Source organism: Salvelinus alpinus, chromosome 16, assembly GCF_045679555.1.
Source record: "Salvelinus alpinus chromosome 16, SLU_Salpinus.1, whole genome shotgun sequence".
NCBI lineage: Eukaryota > Metazoa > Chordata > Actinopteri > Salmoniformes > Salmonidae > Salvelinus > Salvelinus alpinus.
In genome coordinates, this window is record NC_092101.1 from 39,930,760 (window position 1) to 39,950,004 (window position 19,245).

Consider the following 19,245-nt stretch of genomic DNA (forward strand, 5'->3'; position numbering starts at 1 on the left):
GGCCCTTCCCCCTTAAAACCTGATCTAATGTACCCTAATGAGGGGTAAACTTCAAACCACCGTAGCGGGGCCCTTCCCCCTTAAAACCTGATCTAATGTACGCTAATGAGGGGTAAACTTCAAACCACCGTAGCGGGGCCCTTCCCCCTTAAAACCTGATCTAATGTACGCTAATGAGGGGTAAACTTCAAACCACCGTAGCGGGGCCCTTCCCCCTGAAAACCTGATCTAATGTACGCCAATGAGGGGTAAACTTCAAACCACCGTAGCGGGGCCCTTCCCCCTTAAAACCTGATCTAATGTACGCCAATGAGGGGTAAACTTCAAACCACCGTAGCGGGGCCCTTCCCCCTTAAAACCTGATCTAATGTACGCTAATGAGGGGTAAACTTCAAACCACCGTAGCGGGGCCCTTCCCCCTTAAAACCTGATCTAATGTACGCTAATGAGGGGTAAACTTCAAACCACCGTAGCGGTGCCCTTCCCCCTTAAAACCTGATCTAATGTACCCTAATGAGGGGTAAACTTCAAACCACCGTAGCGGGGCCCTTCCCCCTTAAAACCTGATCTAATGTACGCTAATGAGGGGTAAACTTCAAACCACCGTAGCGGGGCCCTTCCCCCTTAAAACCTGATCTAATGTACGCCAATGAGGGGTAAACTTCAAACCACCGTAGCGGGGCCCTTCCCCCTTAAAACCTGATCTAATGTACGCTAATGAGGCGTAAACCTCAAACCCAAAACACACAATCACAGAGCTCTAAATAAATGCCTATCATCATCACTTTTATTGCAAAACAAATTATTACTGGAGCGATATGAAATATGGTATGAAATTGGCCAGCTAGTTGAGGCTCCAGTATAATCACGTACAGTATGTTTCAGTCAGAACACATGGGCCATATGATCTGATCTGGTGGGCCCCAATGTTGACGTTTCTACTGAAACTCTTTAAGATCTCCCTTTCATAATACTCTCCCCCTGAATCACAACAATTACTTTATTTATGACTTTATTCAGGAAACAGCTTTTCTGAGAAGAAAAGCATTCGCTACGTTTTTGGAGCACTCTGAATTGAGTGTAGACAGGGAATCTGATATGGTAAAGTTCCCTTGAACATATCAACGTCTTGCATACCCAAATAATAATCATTAATAATAATTCCCCAAATAAACTGTGATATGGAAATATGTAAACTGCCTTGAAGTCATTGATCTCCAATCAGAGGATTCAGGATCGGTAATACAGAGCCTGTACATATTAACAGAGCCTGAACATCAGGCTGCAATCACTAAAACATACTGTAAAAATAATAACATATTGACGATGTCAGCCCCTGCTATACCTGTTACTGTGAGTATTGTTGTAATATTCCTATAGCCTCAACTTGACCCAGTCGACTAGAGCGTTTCAACTAACAACCCACCAGTTCAGGACAGAAGTCAAGTCAACCCCTTGCCTTGAGAGTCATTAAAGGGACTCACATCACAGCAAGCTGCAACGTATACTCTATGGAAAAACCAAATCCATCTACACGTGTATCCTTCTCTTGTCCTTCTCATCCAAGAACAAATTAATAAACACTCCTTCCTTCTCACCAACACCAGGTTTTTTCCATGCACCTATTTCAACACCTTCCCTTCCATCCCGCCCCTCCCCTTTAATGCCTACTCAATCAAATGGCAGACAGAGGCATTTTCCCCTCGTCAATCAGCATAGAGCAGCCAATCAAAGGCCTCCGTCATGCCCAGGGGGCACTTTCCATCCAATAAAAACTTTGCTGCTGGTCTTCACTATGGCAATGGCTGGGAAGAGTCTATATTGTCCAAAGGGTTAGTCCGTTGGACCAAAGGAGTCTAGGAGTCAGAGTATGACATTGAACATTACAGCCAGGGCCCTGTCTATAAAACTGGTCAAGGCTGACCCCTCATCAAAGCCCCCACATCACCACAACATCAACCAGGACTCTTTCTCGAGCCCCAGGGGGACATCTGTGCCCCCAAACCCAGGAGAAGGGCACTCACCTTGGTACCAGGAGGACCAGGCAAGCCGGGGTTTCCATGTGGACCAGTAGGACCCTAGAAACAGGCAGAGGGAGAGAGAGAAAGAGAGTTAGAGAGAGAGACAGAGAGAAAGCGAGAGAGAGAGACAGACAGAGAGAGAAACACACACACACACAGAGACAGAGAGACAGAGAGAGAGAGAAAGACAGAGACAGAGAGAGAGAGAGACAGAGAGAGAGAGAGAGACAGAGAGAGAGAGAGAAAAAAAGACAGAGAGAGACAGAGAGAGAGAGAGAGAGCAAGAGAGAGAGCGAGAGAGAGAGAGAGAGAGAGAGAGAGAGAGAGAGAAAGAGAGAGAGAGAGAGAGAGACAGACAGAGAGAGAGAGAGAAAGAAAGACAGAGAGCGAGAGAGAGACAGAGAGAGAGAGAGGGAGAGAGAGTGAGAAACTATCAGCATATCACAGTGACAGCTAACAGCATAGCATTTAGACTAAGTCATACGATCTCTTAGCTACAGAGATTAAAGGTAGAGAAGTCAAACATGTGTTGCTAAAACTGCTGTTACCTAGAATGAGTGATTCATTGACCGTGAAGTAGTAAGAAGTTGAGTATTACACATATATTATTATATGTTCCGTCATTTCTCTTCATGTGCCAAACTTTGCCCTACCTTTAAAACGCACAGGAATGCACTTTCAAATGAACAACTTATAACACACACACACACACACACACACACACACACACACACACACACACACACACACACACACACACACACACACACACACACACACACACACACACACACACACACACACACACACACACACACACACACACACACATGCATTTATTTGAGAACAACTCACACACGTGGGAACAACCACACGTGCATGCGCAATTACACCCACCCACACACGCACGCACGCACGCGCACACACACAAACACACGCACGCACGCACGTACACACACACATCTGTACCAATGCTGTTGCCTGGCTTAAACTGCTTTCCCTCTAAAACACCCACTACACACTAAAGCCATGAGGTAAGACTCTGCTCTCTTTAATTTAACAGTAACCAGTCACCATAATGGCTGTGATCAGGAGATGACAGAGATATACTGGAGAGGTAATGATAACCCACAGCTAGTGGATTACAGGTGTCTGAGTGTCCTCTGACACTGGGTTGTGTTGTGGTGCTTGCCATCATCTCTTTCTACCACCCAGCTCACCAACCTGTCCCCCTGGCACTCTACTTTCCATGACTTTAACTCCACTTAGTGTTTGGTGAGGTTGCCTGGCTGAGACCATGTGGTTTTTATGGCAGAAAGGAAAAATTCACTGTAGCTCACTCCTCCTCCTCCTCCTCTTCCTCCTGTTCCTTCTCCTCCCTCTCCTCCACGAGAAACTCCATAACAAGGAATCTCTCTCCTCCTCTACCTTCCTCCCACCCCCTGTCCTAATTTACCCCACTACCTGCCTCTCTTTCTCCCCCTCCATCACAGTAACTCTCTCTCCCCCCACTCTATCTCTTTCCTTCCCTCCATCTCTCTCAGTTCAGAGGAGATGGTTTAAAGTGGGGGTTTGTTCTGTGTGTTTAAAGTGCTGCCACCTGTGGAGTGTGGGACTAAGCTAAGGTACAGTACAGTGAGGTCTGGAGGTCTGTATCTTGCTGAGGCAGCAGAGGTTGCAGCCCACACAGACACAACCACCCATTACAGCCATTTTTCACCACATAATGAAGCCTCCCCCTGACTGTCTATGTCTCTATGAGTCACCACACCGTATGCAAACCATATGTCTCCAAAGTTAGGTCCCACAGGGATTTACCATTATACAGTAGTTTACATGTAGAGAATGTTTACTGCCTGCCTGACTGGCTGCTGGAGGGTCCCTGTCTGTCTGACTCACACTAAACAAGCGGAACCAAGAGAAGTGACGTGTTTTAAAGAAGACATTACAAAGACGAAAACCGAGAGAGGTTCTCCTTTGCTCCCCTTGAGTATATTCAGGTTTAACTTTAGTCTGATGTTTTGTTTAGTCTGATGTTTGTTTAGTAGTCTGATGTTTTGTTTAGTCTGATGTTTGTTTAGTAGTCTGATGTTTTGTTTAGTCTGATGTTTTGTTTAGTAGACTGATGTTTTGTTTAGTCTGATGTTTTGTTTAGTAGTCTGATGTTTTGTTTAGTCTGATGTTTTGTTTAGTCTGATGTTTTGTTTAGTAGTCTGATGTTTTGTTTAGTCTGATGTTTTGTTTAGTAGTCTGATGTTTTATTTAGTCTGACGTCTTGTTTATTCTGAGGTCTTGTTTAGTCTGATGTTTGTTTAGTAGTCTGATGTTTTGTTTAAATCAAATCAAACTTTATTTGTCACATGCGCCAAATACAAGTGTAGACCTTACCGTGAAATGCTTACTTACAAGCCCTTAACCAACAGTGCAGTTCAAAAAGAGTTAAGAAAATATTTACCAAATAAACTAAAGTAAAAAATACTTATAAAAATAAATATATAAAGTAACATAATAACATAACAATAACGAGGTTATATACAGGGTACCGAGTCAGTACTGAGTCAGTGTGCGAGGGTACAGGTTGTTGAGGTAATTTTTACATGTAGGAAGGGGTGAAGTGACTATGCATAGATAATAAACAGCGAGTAGCAGCAGTGTACAAAACAAATGGGGGGGGTTAATGTAAATAGTCTGGTGGCCATTTGATTAATTGTTCAGCAGTATGGCTTGCTGGTATAAGCTGTTAAGGAGCATTTTGGTCCTAGACTTGGTGCTCCGGTACCGCTTGCCGGGCGGTGACAGAGAAAACAGTCTATGACTTGGGTGACTGGAGTCTCTGATAATTTTATGGGCTTTCCTCTGACACCGCCTATTATATAGGTCCTTGATGGCAGGAAGCTTGGCCCCAGTGATGTACTGAGCCGTACGCACCACCCTCTGTAGCGGCTTACGGTCAGATGCCGAGCAGTTGCCATACCAGGCGGTGATGCAACCGGTCAGGATGCTGTCGAAGGTGCAGCTGTAGAACCTTTTGAGGATCTGGGGAGCCATGCCAAATCTTTTCAGTCTCCTGATGGAGAAAAGGTTTTGTCGTGCCCTCTTCATGACTGTCTTGGTGTGTTTGGACCATGATAGTTTGTTGATGATGTTGACACAGAGGAACTTGAAACTCTCGACTTGCTCCACTAAAGCCTGTTTTGTTTAGTCTGACGTCTTGTTTAGTGTGATATCTTGTTTAGTCTGATGTTTTGTTAAGTCTGATGTTTGGTTTAGTCTGATGTTATGTTTAGTCTGAAGTCTTGTTTAGTCTGATGTTTTGTTTATTAGTCTGATGTTTTGTTTAGTAGTCTGATGTTTTCTTTAGTCTTATGTTTTGTTTAGTCTGATGTTTGTTTAGTCTGATGTTTTGTTTTGACTCTTGTTTTTTTGTTTTTCTATTAATTCACAATTGTAAAGCGACTTTGGGTCCTTGAAAAGCACTATATAAGTCCCATGTATTATTATCATTATTATTATCATCATTATTATTATCATTATTATTATCATCATTATTATCATTATTAGTATAATCATTATTATTATTATCATCGTGAGTATTATCATTATTATTATTATCATCATTATTATCATCATGATTATTATCATTATTATTATCATTATCATCATAATGTATTATTATTATCATTATTATCATTATTATCATTATTATCATTATTATCATTATTATCCTCATTACCATCATTATCATTATTATTAGCGTTATCTTTATTATCATCATTATCATTATCATTATAATTATCATTAATATTATTATTATCATTATTATTATCATTATTATATCTGGCAGGCATACACATGTACTTGCACTTGTACTTGTGCACGCACGCACGCACGCACGCACACACGCACGCACGCACCAGGTAACTACCTCTCTCAAAGCATAAATGTATACCATTCCCTCTAATACTGTAGATAGCAGAATGTTCAAATGCCAGGGCATTTAGGTCAAATCATGTCTAGTGCTGTTGAATGATCTCCTCAGTGCTGTGATCAGAGCGTAATGATCAGAGCGTAATGATCAGAGCGTAATGATCAGAGCGTAATGATCAGAGCGTAATGATCAGAGCGTTGTTCAGTCTCAACAACACAAGTGACACAGCCCCATCTGGCGCTGCTTTTTCTACCTTGATGCTCTACCTTGATGCTCTACCTTGATGCTCTACCTTGATGCTCTACCTTGATGCTCTACCTTGATGCTCTACCTTGATGCTCTACCTTGATGCTCTACCTTGGTGCTCTACCTTGATGCTCTACCTTGATGCTCTACCTTGGCCCAGTGTTGTAAACATTGTATGTGTTCTCCTCTCACAGGACCATCTCATTCAGCCGCACCATTACAGCTCATCCCTGGTTCTTATTGGAATCACATAAACCACTAGCATGTCTGTCAGCAGCTCTGTCATGGTGCTGGATCACTGGGGTGAACACAGCCAAACCAAAGACATATGGGTTGTGTCTAGCTTGTGTCTGTGGATTGATGGTGACGACGTGAGAGTGCATTGAGAAGTGTATTCAGCCACAGAGTGGGTGTGTGAGCTGTGTGCATCTGTGCTCTCTGGCAGGTTCAGTCTTAACATGCCTCACCAGGACAATAAACCTGACCTCACATTGGCCGTACTGAGGACCACAACTAGCTACTTCCTGACATGTCCTGGAATAACCCTTGAAGTTGCCATTTTAAAATCCATCATGACCTTTAGAGATCTTATAACAACATACTGTAGCACCGTACAACACTGTACATAAAACACTGCTAGTGTTCAGCTGCGTCTGTGATGTTTATCTTTTAAGCTGCCTATCACATCAGGGAAGGGAGTGGCACCTTCTAAGGCTCGATGACACCCCAGTGACATCACACCTGTCCACAGACAGGTAAAACACAGTTTACAGTACTCACCCGAGCTCCTCTCTTCCCAGCAGGACCAGGTAGACCACGGGGACCAGGAGGACCCTTTTATAGAGAGAGAAAGAGACAGAGAGAAAAAAGAAAGAGAGAAGAGAAAGGACAAGAGGAGAGAGAGAGACACAGACGTCACAGACACGCAAATAAGTTCTAAATGCTGTTTAATGTACAGGCAGATGTGGGGAGGTGGATACTCTGTTTACTATATTTAAGAGAGGCCAATGTTCTCCAAACCAGTAATGGCAAAGCTTTAAGCCAGTTCTGGGATTAACATAACTCTTTGTCAACGCAGGAAGAAACACATGGTATGATTCCACTTCATGTTTGTTTGGACGCAAGATGTAAAAGAAGAAGGAGAGAAAAAAGCGCAACACACATGTGCTCAACACTTTTACATTCCAGTGTTGGAACTGAAGACTCTAGTAAAGTACTGGTAAAACAGGATTTTTATTACATTAAACCTGGTATGTTATGTGGTAGATTTTTTGCCATCCCACAAATGCATAAGAAACTCCCACGAATGCACACATCCACTCCACGGAGTACGGAGTACGGAGTACGGAGTACGGAGCTCACCTGTTAACTTTCAAAATACAGAAATACATCCGGTATGATGTATTTATGATGCAAAATGCATCATACCGGCTGTATTTCTGTATTTTGAAAGTTATACATCTTGAAAACCTGTTTGCTGACATGCAAAACATTTTGAGACTATATCAACAATGGACTAATGAAACAAATGGCAAAATACAGTTTTTGGGTGGAGTTTTCCTTTAAAGTATTATTGGAAACTGGAGGCTTTTTAAATGAATTTGCAGTTATCATGTATCCTTCATGGGCTGCTGATCCAAGTCAAACAAACAGAGAGAGAGAGGATATCACTGGACCAACTTACAGGAAGAGGGTTCGCTGAGTGCCTTGGCTCTGGATGGGTAATACTGATGACAATCTGACTGCTATGACACTGTGTTCACAATTTAGCAAGCTGCTAAACAGCATGAAAGAGTCTGACGGTCAGGACATATAATACACACAGACAGTCATGGAAAAACTATTTTAGATAATACAGAATAATAAATGAAGAGTGTGTGTATGTATGTGTGTGTTTGCGAGTACACGTGTGTGTGTGTGTGTGTGTGTGTGTGTGTGTGCATTTCTGAGGGAGTCCTGCACATTCTATTCCTCTCTGTCAGTATCAGAGGGACAAAGAGATAATGTCTCAGAGACAGAAACAGCTGGCTGCTCATGGAGCCACACTCCTACACACACAGTGATGGAAACATTGAGTGCACTACTACCGCCTTCTTCTCACCAAAACAACAGGACCAAGAGAGACAATGATTCTTCTTTCTTTATCTGATGATAATATTAGCAGCATGTTGTGCCTAACAAAACCCTAAAACTGGGAGTGTATTCAACATTTCACACGGCCCCTTATGTCTTTTCGCTTTTACATGTATCTTTATGGCATGTGCCATGTCATATCTGTTCATTTGCTTTCTACTGTAGGTAACACCAGACTGAACGCTGCACTCACCATTGTTCTCTGTGGTTGAACCAGGCTAGGTAGCACTAATAGTACCAGCAGTGAAATGTATTTCAGATAGAGGAAGTGAATCAAGAAGGTGATGATTGAGAAAGCTGTACTTCCTCCCTCTTTGAAGTGCCTTTGAAGTGTGCAGCTGGGGTGAACTCCCCCAAAACATCCTCCTCAAATCTCAGTGTCGAGTCAAACTGGATCTCAATGGGACCCGATCAAAATATCCTAAATGTTAAAATCAGCATAGACCAGCCTAAATTTCAAGCTGGTCCATGCTGGTATATGCTGGTCTGATGCTGGTCAAGCTGGTCTGACCAGCATGGTCTAGCTGGTTAGGCTGACCGACTAGCTGGTCAAGCTGGTGATGCTGTTGACCAGCTTATGCAGTTATACTGGTGATGCTGGTATGCTGGTGACCAAACTGGTCTATGCTGGTCCAGCATGGTCTAGCTGGTCAAGCTGGTCTGCAAAACCATGGCCATCATTATCATATTTCCCAGCATGCTCTATTGCAGTATGATTATTATATATTTTTTCAATATCAGTTTTTTTATGCTACACAAAGATAAAGAACATAAATGTTTCTAAACTAATCCAATATGTTAGTTGGACTTATTGCACCTGTTACCAAAATGGTTGTTCCAGTTTAGATGCTTTAGGTAGTCTCATTTAATCATCTCATCTTTCCAACCCTGGCAGTCATTCTGAATGCAGATTGTGGGTGAATAAAAGTTCACATTTTTGGATATCCCCGCTCTGGCTGGATTCCAAAAGAAATGAAACATCACTTTGCAAAGCCATCATAATAAGGTGACTTAATGCTGGTTTTGCTGGTGACCAGGATATGGAGGTACGCTGGTGACCAGTTTATGCTGGTCACCAGTGTCCAAAACACAGTGAAGGCTAGTGGTCACCAGAAAAAACACAGTGATGGCTGGTCACCAGCAAAAATACAGCAAAGGCTGCCTATGCTGATCTATGCTATTTATTTCAGCAGAGTAGGTAATTGCTATTGTAGTCATTTCTAAATTACTACCTGTTAAATAATGGGCTGTAATAGTATAAATACATAGTTATTGTAAACATGATCCTCCCATTCTATGGAATGCCCACCGCCCTCATATGTCATGTCTGCTAAAATGTTTTACCTGGTTCTTCAATGATAGATGGAACAGATAAGGTTAACTTTGATTCTATACTAGTAAAGACCAACAATGTCCAACTTATCACATGGAATGTTCAAGGGCTCCTTGAGGAGAAAAAAGCATATTGTTCTCGAACACTTACAACGATTGTCAGCAGATGTAGTTTTCTTGTAAGAGTTACATTTTTTTATTTTTAAATGGAACATTTAAAGAGGAGCTGGGTTGGAAAAGCCTATCTTGCCACCTACTGTAGTAACAGCAGAGGTGTAGGCATTCTGATAAATAAGAATACACAATTGTCCCTTATATCCCAGCACATGGACCAAGAAGCACGTTTTCTAATGCTGAATTGTACCTTGATGAAAGATACACATTGATTTCATTGTACAGTATATCCCAACAGGGGTAAATCTGGTCGTTTTAGAACCAATTAAAGCTATATTAGATCAAATCCAGTCAGGAACTATTATTTTAGCAGGTGACCTTAAGCATACATTCGATAAGATTGGCAGACGTTGTAATAAAATAGGCTAATTTACTGTTGGGAGCCTCCAAAGAGGCTGACAATTTTTATCTCTCCAAATAATTTACATGACACCTGGAGATTACGATTCCCAATTCCCAACATTTTATTTTAAAAAATGGACTCAACAATTTACTGGATTAAATAACGTATGATATAGTGATATCGGATCATTCTCCGGTATCATGCTTAATTACACCAATAGAAAATACAGTTAGCAACAGAATTTGGAGAATGAAGAGTGCGCATCTTCTGGACTCGAAATGTATTAAATACGTAAAAAATGAAATACATAAAAAATGTAAAACCTTTGCCTTTACAAATGTAGACATAGAGGACAGAGAAAAGCCGACCCCAGCATAATTTGAGATGACTTTTAAGGCGGAATGATAATATCATATTCTGCAAAAGTCAGTTATGATTTCAAAATTAAAAATAAAGAAAAATAAATCACTCCTAGAAAAAGCCCATAAAAAATCTTTACAAGGTAAAGCAGAAAATTACATTTCTGAACTTAAGCAGGAATACGATCTTTAACTTTTGAAGAAAGCCAACAACTACATGTTAAACTCAAATAAAGCATACTACTTAATGGCAAATAAACCTGGTAAATAAAGTACAGTCGTGGCCAAAAGTTTTGAGAATGACACAAATATAAATTTTCACAAAGTCTGCTGCCTCAGTTTGTATGATGGAAATTTGCATATACTCCAGAATGTTATGAAGAGTGATCAGATGAATTGCAATTAATTGCAAAGTCCCTCTTTGCCATGCAAATGAACCGAATCCCCAAAAAACATTTCCACTGCATTTCAGCCTTGCCACAAAAAGACCCGCTGACATCATGTCAGTGATTCTCTTGTTAACACAGGTGTGAGTGTTGAAGAGGACAAGGCTGGAGATCACTCTGTCATGCGGATTGAGTTTGAATAACAGACTGGAAGCTTCAAAAGGAGGGTGGTGCTTGGAATCATTGTACTTCCTCAGTCAAACATGGTTACCTGCAAGGAAACACGTACCATCATCATTGCTTTTCACAAAAAAGGGCTTCACAGGCAAAGATATTGCTGCCAGTAAGATTGCACCTAAATCAACCATTTATCGGATCATCAAGAACTTCAAGGAGAGCGGTTCAATTGTTGTGAAGAAGGCTTCAGAGCACACAAGAAAGTCCTGCAAGCGCCAGGACCATCTCCTAAAGTTGATACAGCAGCGGGATCGGGGCGTCACCAGTACAGAGCTTGCTCAGGAATGGCAGCAGGCAGGTGTGAGTGCATCTGCATGCACAGTGAGGCAAAGACTTTTGGGGGATGGCCTGGTGTCAAGAAGGAGTCCCCTTTCCAATTGTTTGGGGAACCCGGAAAAAAGCTTGTCCGGAGAAGATAAGGTGAGCGCTACCATCAGTCCTGTGTCATGCCAACAGTAAAGCATCCTGAGACCATTCATGTGTGGGGTTGCTTCTCAGCCAAGGGAGTGGGCCCACTCACAATTTTGCCGAAAGAACACAGCCATGAATAAAGAATGGTACCAAAACATCCTCTGAGAGCAACTTCTCCCAACCATCCAGGAACAGTTTGGTGACGAACAATGCCTTTTCCAGCATGATGGAGCACCTTGCCATAAGGCAAAAGTGATTACTAAGTGGCTCGGGGAACAAAACATCGATATTTTGGGTCTATGGCCAGTAAAATCCCCAGAACTTAATCCCATTGAGAACTTGTGGTCATTCCTCAAGAGGCGGGTGGACAAACAAAACCCACAAATTCTGACAAACTCCAAGCATTGATTATGCAAGAATGGGCTGCCATCAGTCAGGATGTGGCCCAGAAGATAATTGACAGCATGCCAGGGCGGATTGCAGAGGTCTTGAAAAAGAAGGGTCAACACTGCAAATATTGACTCTTTGCATCAACTTCATGTAGTTGTCAATAAAAGTCTTTGACACTTATGAAATGCTTGTAATTGTACTTCAGTATTCCATAGTAACATCTGACAAAAATATCTAAAGACACTGAAGCAGCAAACTTTGTGGAAATTAATATTTGTGTTATTCTCAAAACTTTTGGCCACGACTGTACACTACAGTGCATTCGGAAAGTATTCAGACCCCTTGACATTTTCCTCATCTTTTTACATTACAGCTTTTTTCTCAAATGTATTAAATCGTTTTTTCCCCTCATCAATCTACACATAATACCCCATAATGACAAGTCAAAAACATTTTTTGTACTGAAATGCACATTTACATACGTATTCAGACCCTTTACACAGTACTTTGTTGAAGCATCTTTGACAGCGATTACAGCCTCGAGTCTGGCATAACTGTATTTGAGTAATTTCTCCCATTCTTCTCTGCAGATCCTCTCAAGCTCTGTCAGGTTGGATGGGGAGAGTCGCTGCACAGCTATTTTCAGGTCTCTCCAGAGATATTCGATCAGGTTCAAGTCCAGACTTTGGCTGGGCCACTCAAGGACATTCAGAGACTTGTCCTGAAGCCACTCCTGCATTGTCTTGGCTGTGTGCTTAGTGTCGCGATCCTGTTCGAAGGTGACCCTTAGCCCCAGTCTGAGGTCCTGAGCGCTCTGGATCAGGTTTTTATCAAGGATCTATCTGTACTTTGCTCCGTTCATCTTTCCCTTGATCCTGACTAGTCTTCTAGTCCCTGCCTCTAAAAAACATCCCAAACCGCATGATGCACCACCATGCTTCATCGTAGAGATGGTGCCAGGCTTCCTCCAGATGTGACGCTTGGCATTTAGGCCAAAGAGTTCAATCTTGGTTTCATCAGACCAGCGAATCTTGTTTCTCATGGTCTGAGAGTCCTTTAGGTGCCTTTTGGCAAACTCCAAGCGGGCTGTCATGGGCCTTTTACTGAGGAGTGGCTTCCGTCTTGCTACTCTACCATAAAGGCCTGATTGGTAGAGTGCTGCTGAGATGGTTGTCCTTCTGGAAGGTTCTCCCATCTCCACAGAGGAACTCTAGAGCTCTGTCAGAGTGACCATTGGGTTCTTGTCACCTCCCTGACCAAGGCCCTTCTCCCATGATTGCTTAGTTTGGCCGGGCAGCCAGCTCTAGGAAGAGTCTTGGTGGTTCCAAACTTCTTCCATTTAAGAATGATGGAGGCCTCTGTTTTCTTGGGGACCTTCAATGCTGCAGAACTTATTTGGTACCGTTCCCCAGATCTGTGCCTCAACACAATCCTGCCTCGGAACTCTACGGACAATTCCTTCGACCTCATGGCTTGGTTTTTGCTTTGATATGTACTGTCAACTGTGGGACCTTATATAGACAGGTGTGTGCCTTTCCAAATCATGTCCAATCAATTGAATTTACCATAAGTGGACTCCAATGAAGTTGTAGAAACATCTCAAGGACGATCAATAGAAACAGGATGCAGCTGAGCTCAATTTCGAGTCTCATAGCAAAGGGACTGAATACTTATGTGAACAAGGTATTATTTAAATTAATCTTTTGTACATTTGCTAAAATTTCACTTTGTCATTATGGGGTAATGTGTGTAGAATGCTGAGGATTTTTTTTATTTAATCCATTTTAGAATAAGGCTGTAATGTAACAAAATGTGGAAAAAGTCAAGGGGTCTGAATACTTTCCGACTGCACTGTATATATATATATATATATATTTTTTTTTTTTATAGCTAAACAGGTGGGGCTCAAAACGGTTGCCTGCCCTGAATGACGGGTCGCCACTGACAAGTATATTCGATCATAACAGACTTAATATGGGCAAATAAATCTTCCCCAGTCTGAGGGTGATTTAAAACATCCAGACATCCAGGAATTGTATCAACTCGCCACCCAAGGCTTTTACTTGAGACATATAGTTAAATGCACTAAAGAGGAACAATGGGTACATATTGAAGATGCACATGCTCATCCTCAGAATCTTTTTACATGTTTGTTTTCAAAAGATTAAGCTAAGAACATTAACATCTTCATAGTTAAGAACCTCATAACAATATGGAATGAAATGAAACGGATGGGGTTGTACTGAGAGACCCAATGGGCTATACGATTCTCTCATCATCCCTCTCATCACTTGAAAAAACATGTACTAAAAACGTAAACATATACTAAGAAATCAATCAATCCGCCATCATAAACACAATAGAAAATCGAATGATTTATTATTGAAATATTGAAATAGCATTGGCGACCAAGAAAAACAAATTGATCAATTTAAAGGCCAAGTGGCAAACAATAATGCAGACACTAGGGATGGGAGTGTGAGCATGTGGGTCTGGGCAGATGAGATTAAGAAATTGTTTGTGTGAGTCTGTAAATTGTTGTTTGTATGTGTAGGTTTGTATATGGAGTAAAAAATGTATAGAAGACATATTATAAATAATGGGCTGTAAAATAAAGGGTTACCAAAAATCTTTGGTGATGAAAACTATTGTACAGTATAGGCAATTAGGATCTACGGACAAATACTCCAGAAGCATCAGCATTGCATATTCATATTCATATACAGCTACTATGTTTACTATATACTTCTACACTGGCTATCTGGAGCCAAAGCCAAAGCCTCTCTGAGGGTGAGATACTTTCTGTGTTCCATTCGCTGTACTTGCATGCTCCAGAGCAGGTAAATGGAGCACGGAACTGGGCAAATTGAGCATGGGAAAGCATGGCGCACAGGAGAACGCTGAATAGAACATAGCCATATTCTCAATCTGGAGCGCTGAGTGCAAAAGGTGGTGACATCACAATCACACACTGACCCACTGACCTTCCGCTGATCCTACATCCAAAACATGGAGCCTGTTAGAGAGTACTCAACAGTTATTGGCTGCTCTCATTTTCACAACACATAAATCAAGGAGGATGAAAAAACAAGTCAATATCTGACTCCTTGAATTATGGAAAACAGTAATAGTCTGGTTTAGTTGGCCTCGTAGTTTGTCTACCAGTTCTAGGCTCATGTAGTTGAATGAGAGAAACAGAAGTTAGGCATGGACTTTCACCTCACGGTAAAGGTGTAATCTGCAATAATTTGATGGTCAAATAAATTGTGGCTTCAAGTCCTTCAGGAGAAAGATTGAGTAGCAAGACTCTGACTTGGAAACACCTCCATCAGCTGTGCCACTCCCAGGCTGCCATAGGGTCATAAGCAATAGATCAACATCGCCGATATGACAGAATGGTATAGTCTTGTTCTCCTTGAAGAGAAGAAAAGCTGCCTCTACAGCTAGCTGACATCAGCCTGTTTGATGCTCTTTTGTCACTAGGCTATAGGGAGCAACCCTCAGTTATAAATTACTCCCCTCCCCGCTTACACAAGAGTATGAACGAGTCACTGGCATTATTTCAAAAGGGGAATGACGTGTTATTTTAACCACCTGTTGATACATGAAAAAAGAAAAGTGCTTGGACACGCCCTCACCTTGCCTCTAAATCAATACAAGGCCCTGGCAAAACATTTGTGTGTTTAAAAGAGAGGGCCAACAGAACACTCAAGACCTCATCACCCTAAAGTAGGCTTAATTAATGATGCATTGTGATTTTCCCCTATTGCTCATGCACGCCTCTGCTCTGACTTCCGGGAAACACACTACGAAGACAAGTTTCTAACATTCTCATATCTGTTATTAGAACTTATGAATTCCAAACACTTACCGGAGGACCTGGGTCTCCTTTGGGGCCGGGAAATGCCTCGTCATAGTCTCTGTAGAAGTAGTCTGGTTCCTCGTATCCATAGTCGTAGCCTTCCATGCCCACATCGTAGGCCCCTTCCTGGCCATGCTCCTCTGAGGTGTCCACCTGGATCTCCCGGTACAAGGTGGTGCCGTTGGGTCTGAGCTTGGTGTCCACGAGGTGGTTAGTGGGCTGGGGCTGAGAGTCTCTAGGCCTGGAGCTGTTCCTCAGGTCCTCCTTCAAGCGGCTCTGCCTGACAGGGGAGATCAGGCCTGGGGTGGCGGTGGTGACCTGTTGGGGCCTCCTGGGGCTCCTCTCCTCCTCCTCCTCCTCTGTGTCATTCTCAGACTGGGGAGACTGCCTGGTGGAGCCCCCTGTTGGGCTGGATCCAGAGCTGGAGTTGGTACTCCTGTGTGTGATGCCCATGGCCTTCAGCCCACTGAGAGTGCCTGAGGACGGGCCAATGGGCCCTGCTGTGGGTGTATGGATAGAGGTGATGTGATCCAGCAGGAAGCTCTGGGTCTGGGTCCTGACCCCCAGGTGAGACTGCTCTGAGGGGCTTAAATACAGTATTCCAGACCCCTCCAGGGAGGGTCTGGGGGCTGATCCGGCCAGGTTGGTGGACTGCTGGGAGTCTACAGCCAGGGAGAGGGGCACCACCACAGTCTGGGATGCTGGAGAAGGAGGAATAGGGGAGAAAGCCAGGGAGCCAGAAACCTCCATATCCAAGCTGGAGGGTGGCGGTGGCGATCGGAAAGTGTCAGCCAGCCGGCACTGTTTTTTAAGGTAGTGGCAGTAATGTGCAGCAGCCTGGGCTGAGGGGTAGATGTCCAGCTGGCATATGAGGCCATGGAACTGCGCTGCTTTAGACTTCATCCTTCCTAGTGTGAGCAGGCCTCTGGATCCGGACCCCAGCACATGTGCCCGGGTCAGCGTCTGTTCTCGCTGCTGCACCGCACCGCAGTCCGCATGGAACGAAACTGAGCGCGGCCGCACACTCACGGCGAAAGAGTGCTGCCACCCGTCGTGCACGTTGTAGGTGAAATAGACAGAGGCCTTTTCGCCGGTGTACACCACCACCTTCCTGGGCAGCAGCTGGATGCCAAACTGCAGCTTGTCCCTGCCGTCACGCACACTGAAAAGGAAAGCATTGTTCGCTCGCCAGGAGCTTAGGCTAACCACGACAGAAAACTCTTCACCGAGCTCCGGCGGGAACAGACCCCCCGTGGCGGCTTCAATGTGGGCGTCCGGGCTGAGTAGGACCCCGGCACCTGGGGGAGAGGAAGAAGGAGAGTGAAGGAAGGAGGAGCTGGTCCCTGGGGAGAGGGTGTCTCTGCTGCCGGTGAGGCCCAGCCAATGGAGGATATCGACACCTGTGGAGCAGAGAGGGGAGAGAGGTCAGTTAGACAGCCAGACAGACACTTGCAACATCTTCAAACCTTACAAACAGTGATAGGAAAAGGACATTAGCATCATCACTCTACACTCTTAGAAAAAGAGGTTCCAAAAGGTTCTTTGGCTGTTCCCATAGGAGAACCCTTTTTAGTTCCTGGTAGAACCCTTTTAGGTTCCAGGTAAAACTGTTTTGGAGTCCATGTTAAACCATCTGTGGAAAGAGTTTGACATGGAACCCAAAAGGGTTCTACCTGGAACCAAAGGGATCTACCAGGAACCAAAAAGGGTTCTTCAAAGGGGTCTCCTATGGGGACAGCCAAAGAAACCTTTTGGAACAATTCTTTCGAAGAGTGTAGGATGAGGACCAGGTAGAAAAGGAGATGAAGGAAGAAGAAGAAGAAACAAAGTAAGGAACGCAAGTAGAAGAAGCACAGGAAGTGAATGAAGGGAATAAATAGGTGGAATGTCTGATCAAGGCTTGGCCGCCATGACATCACAGATTACCCATAATCCTCCTCAATAAGCCAGGCAGCCAGGCCAGTGAGCGAGGCAGCTGAGGGCCAGATGATTCCAGACAGGGGACTACACAGGGATAGATGGTACAGTACAGTACTATCACACAGCAGTGTGTGTGTGTGTGTGTGTGTGTGTGTGTGTGTGTGTGTGTGTGTGTGTGTGTGTGTGTGTGTGTGTGTGTGTGTGTGTGTGTGTGTGTGTGTGTGTGTGTGTGTGTGTGTGTATGTTTGTGTGTGTGTGTGTGTGTGTTTCAAACAGCCTGTTTGAATCAATCTGCCAACAGAGATTCATGATCCTCTCTTTCTTAACAAGCTGAGTCATGAATTTTCCTCTCTCCCAGGTGATTCCTCAAACTACATGTCTGACCTGCTGACATTGAAGTACAGCAGGAGAACAGCGTTTAAAAATGAGTTTAAAAGTAGTGGAAAGAGTTTCTCAGCATGGTAGTTAGCTAGGCTTTGAATCAGGGAATAACGGGGTTAGAAGGAAACATTACACTCTTAGAAAAAAGGGTTCCAAAAAGGTTCTTTGGCTTTCCCCATAGGAGAACCCTTGGTTCCAGGTAGACATTTTTGGGTTCCATGTAGAACTCTTTGTGGAAAGGGTTCTACATGAAACCCTAAAGGGTTCTACCTGGAACCAAAAAGGTTTATTCAAATGGTTCTTCTATGGGGACAGCCAAAGAACACTTTAATGTTCTAGATAGCACCTTTTTTTTGTACAAATGTCAACAGCATGGCACAATATTTTCGGAAGAGCACAATATGACAAATGAGAACAAAGAGGTATGAAATATGTTACGAACATTTAAATGTTAACATTAAAATGCATATCAAATCCAAGATGGCGTAGCAGTAGGACGTGTCTGTTTGTCCTTGTCTTATCCCGTGTAAATAGCCGTTCTTCTTCGTATATAACTTAATCTCACTTTCTATCTACGAACTAAATATACTTCTTGCAACCCGCCTCACCCAATGTGGTACGGATCTGCTATTTCTATTCCTTATAACTGGAACTTCCATCAGGAGCTAGTGTAACAGTTTAACTTTAGTCCGTCCCCTCGCCCCGACCCCGGCGCGAACCAGGGACCCTCTGCACACATCAACAACAGTCACCCACGAAGCATCGTTACCCATCGCTCCACAAAAGTCACGGCCCTTGCAGTACAAGGGGAACCACTACTTCAAGGTCTCAAAGCGAGTGTCACCGATTGAAACGCTATTAGCACGCACCACCGCTAACTAGCTAGCCATTTCACATCGGTTACACTAGCCAGCTAACTAGCTATTAGTCTTTGTTAGACACAGCTAGCGGTCTTCACCTTTTTCTCTGTCACCAGCCACCAGCCAGCCAGCATTATTACACCGGATCATCGCAGATAGCTAGCTGCAAACGACAAGCACCAGCTAGCCTTGAGTTAGCCTCGAGCTAGGCCCATATAACAGCTAATTCTAGGGCCTCCTTTGCCAACTGGCCTGGACCCTT

The 19,245-nt window shown here is 43.4% G+C and overlaps 1 protein-coding gene across 2 annotated transcripts in view; it reads right to left on the minus strand.

Annotated features, from left to right (window-relative positions):
• The window catches only part of LOC139541501 (collagen alpha-1(XXIV) chain-like), a 316,499-nt gene that overhangs the window by 265,622 nt on the left and 31,632 nt on the right, over nt 1–19,245 (minus strand). For both annotated transcript variants that reach the window (XM_071346202.1, XM_071346201.1), the window contains exons 3-5: nt 15,832–17,222; nt 6,976–7,029; nt 2,025–2,078 (exon numbers count right to left, since the gene is read on the minus strand). In XM_071346202.1, the coding sequence (XP_071202303.1) occupies nt 2,025–2,078; nt 6,976–7,029; nt 15,832–17,222 (1,499 nt within the window). The remainder of the gene's footprint in view (nt 1–2,024; nt 2,079–6,975; nt 7,030–15,831; nt 17,223–19,245) is intronic.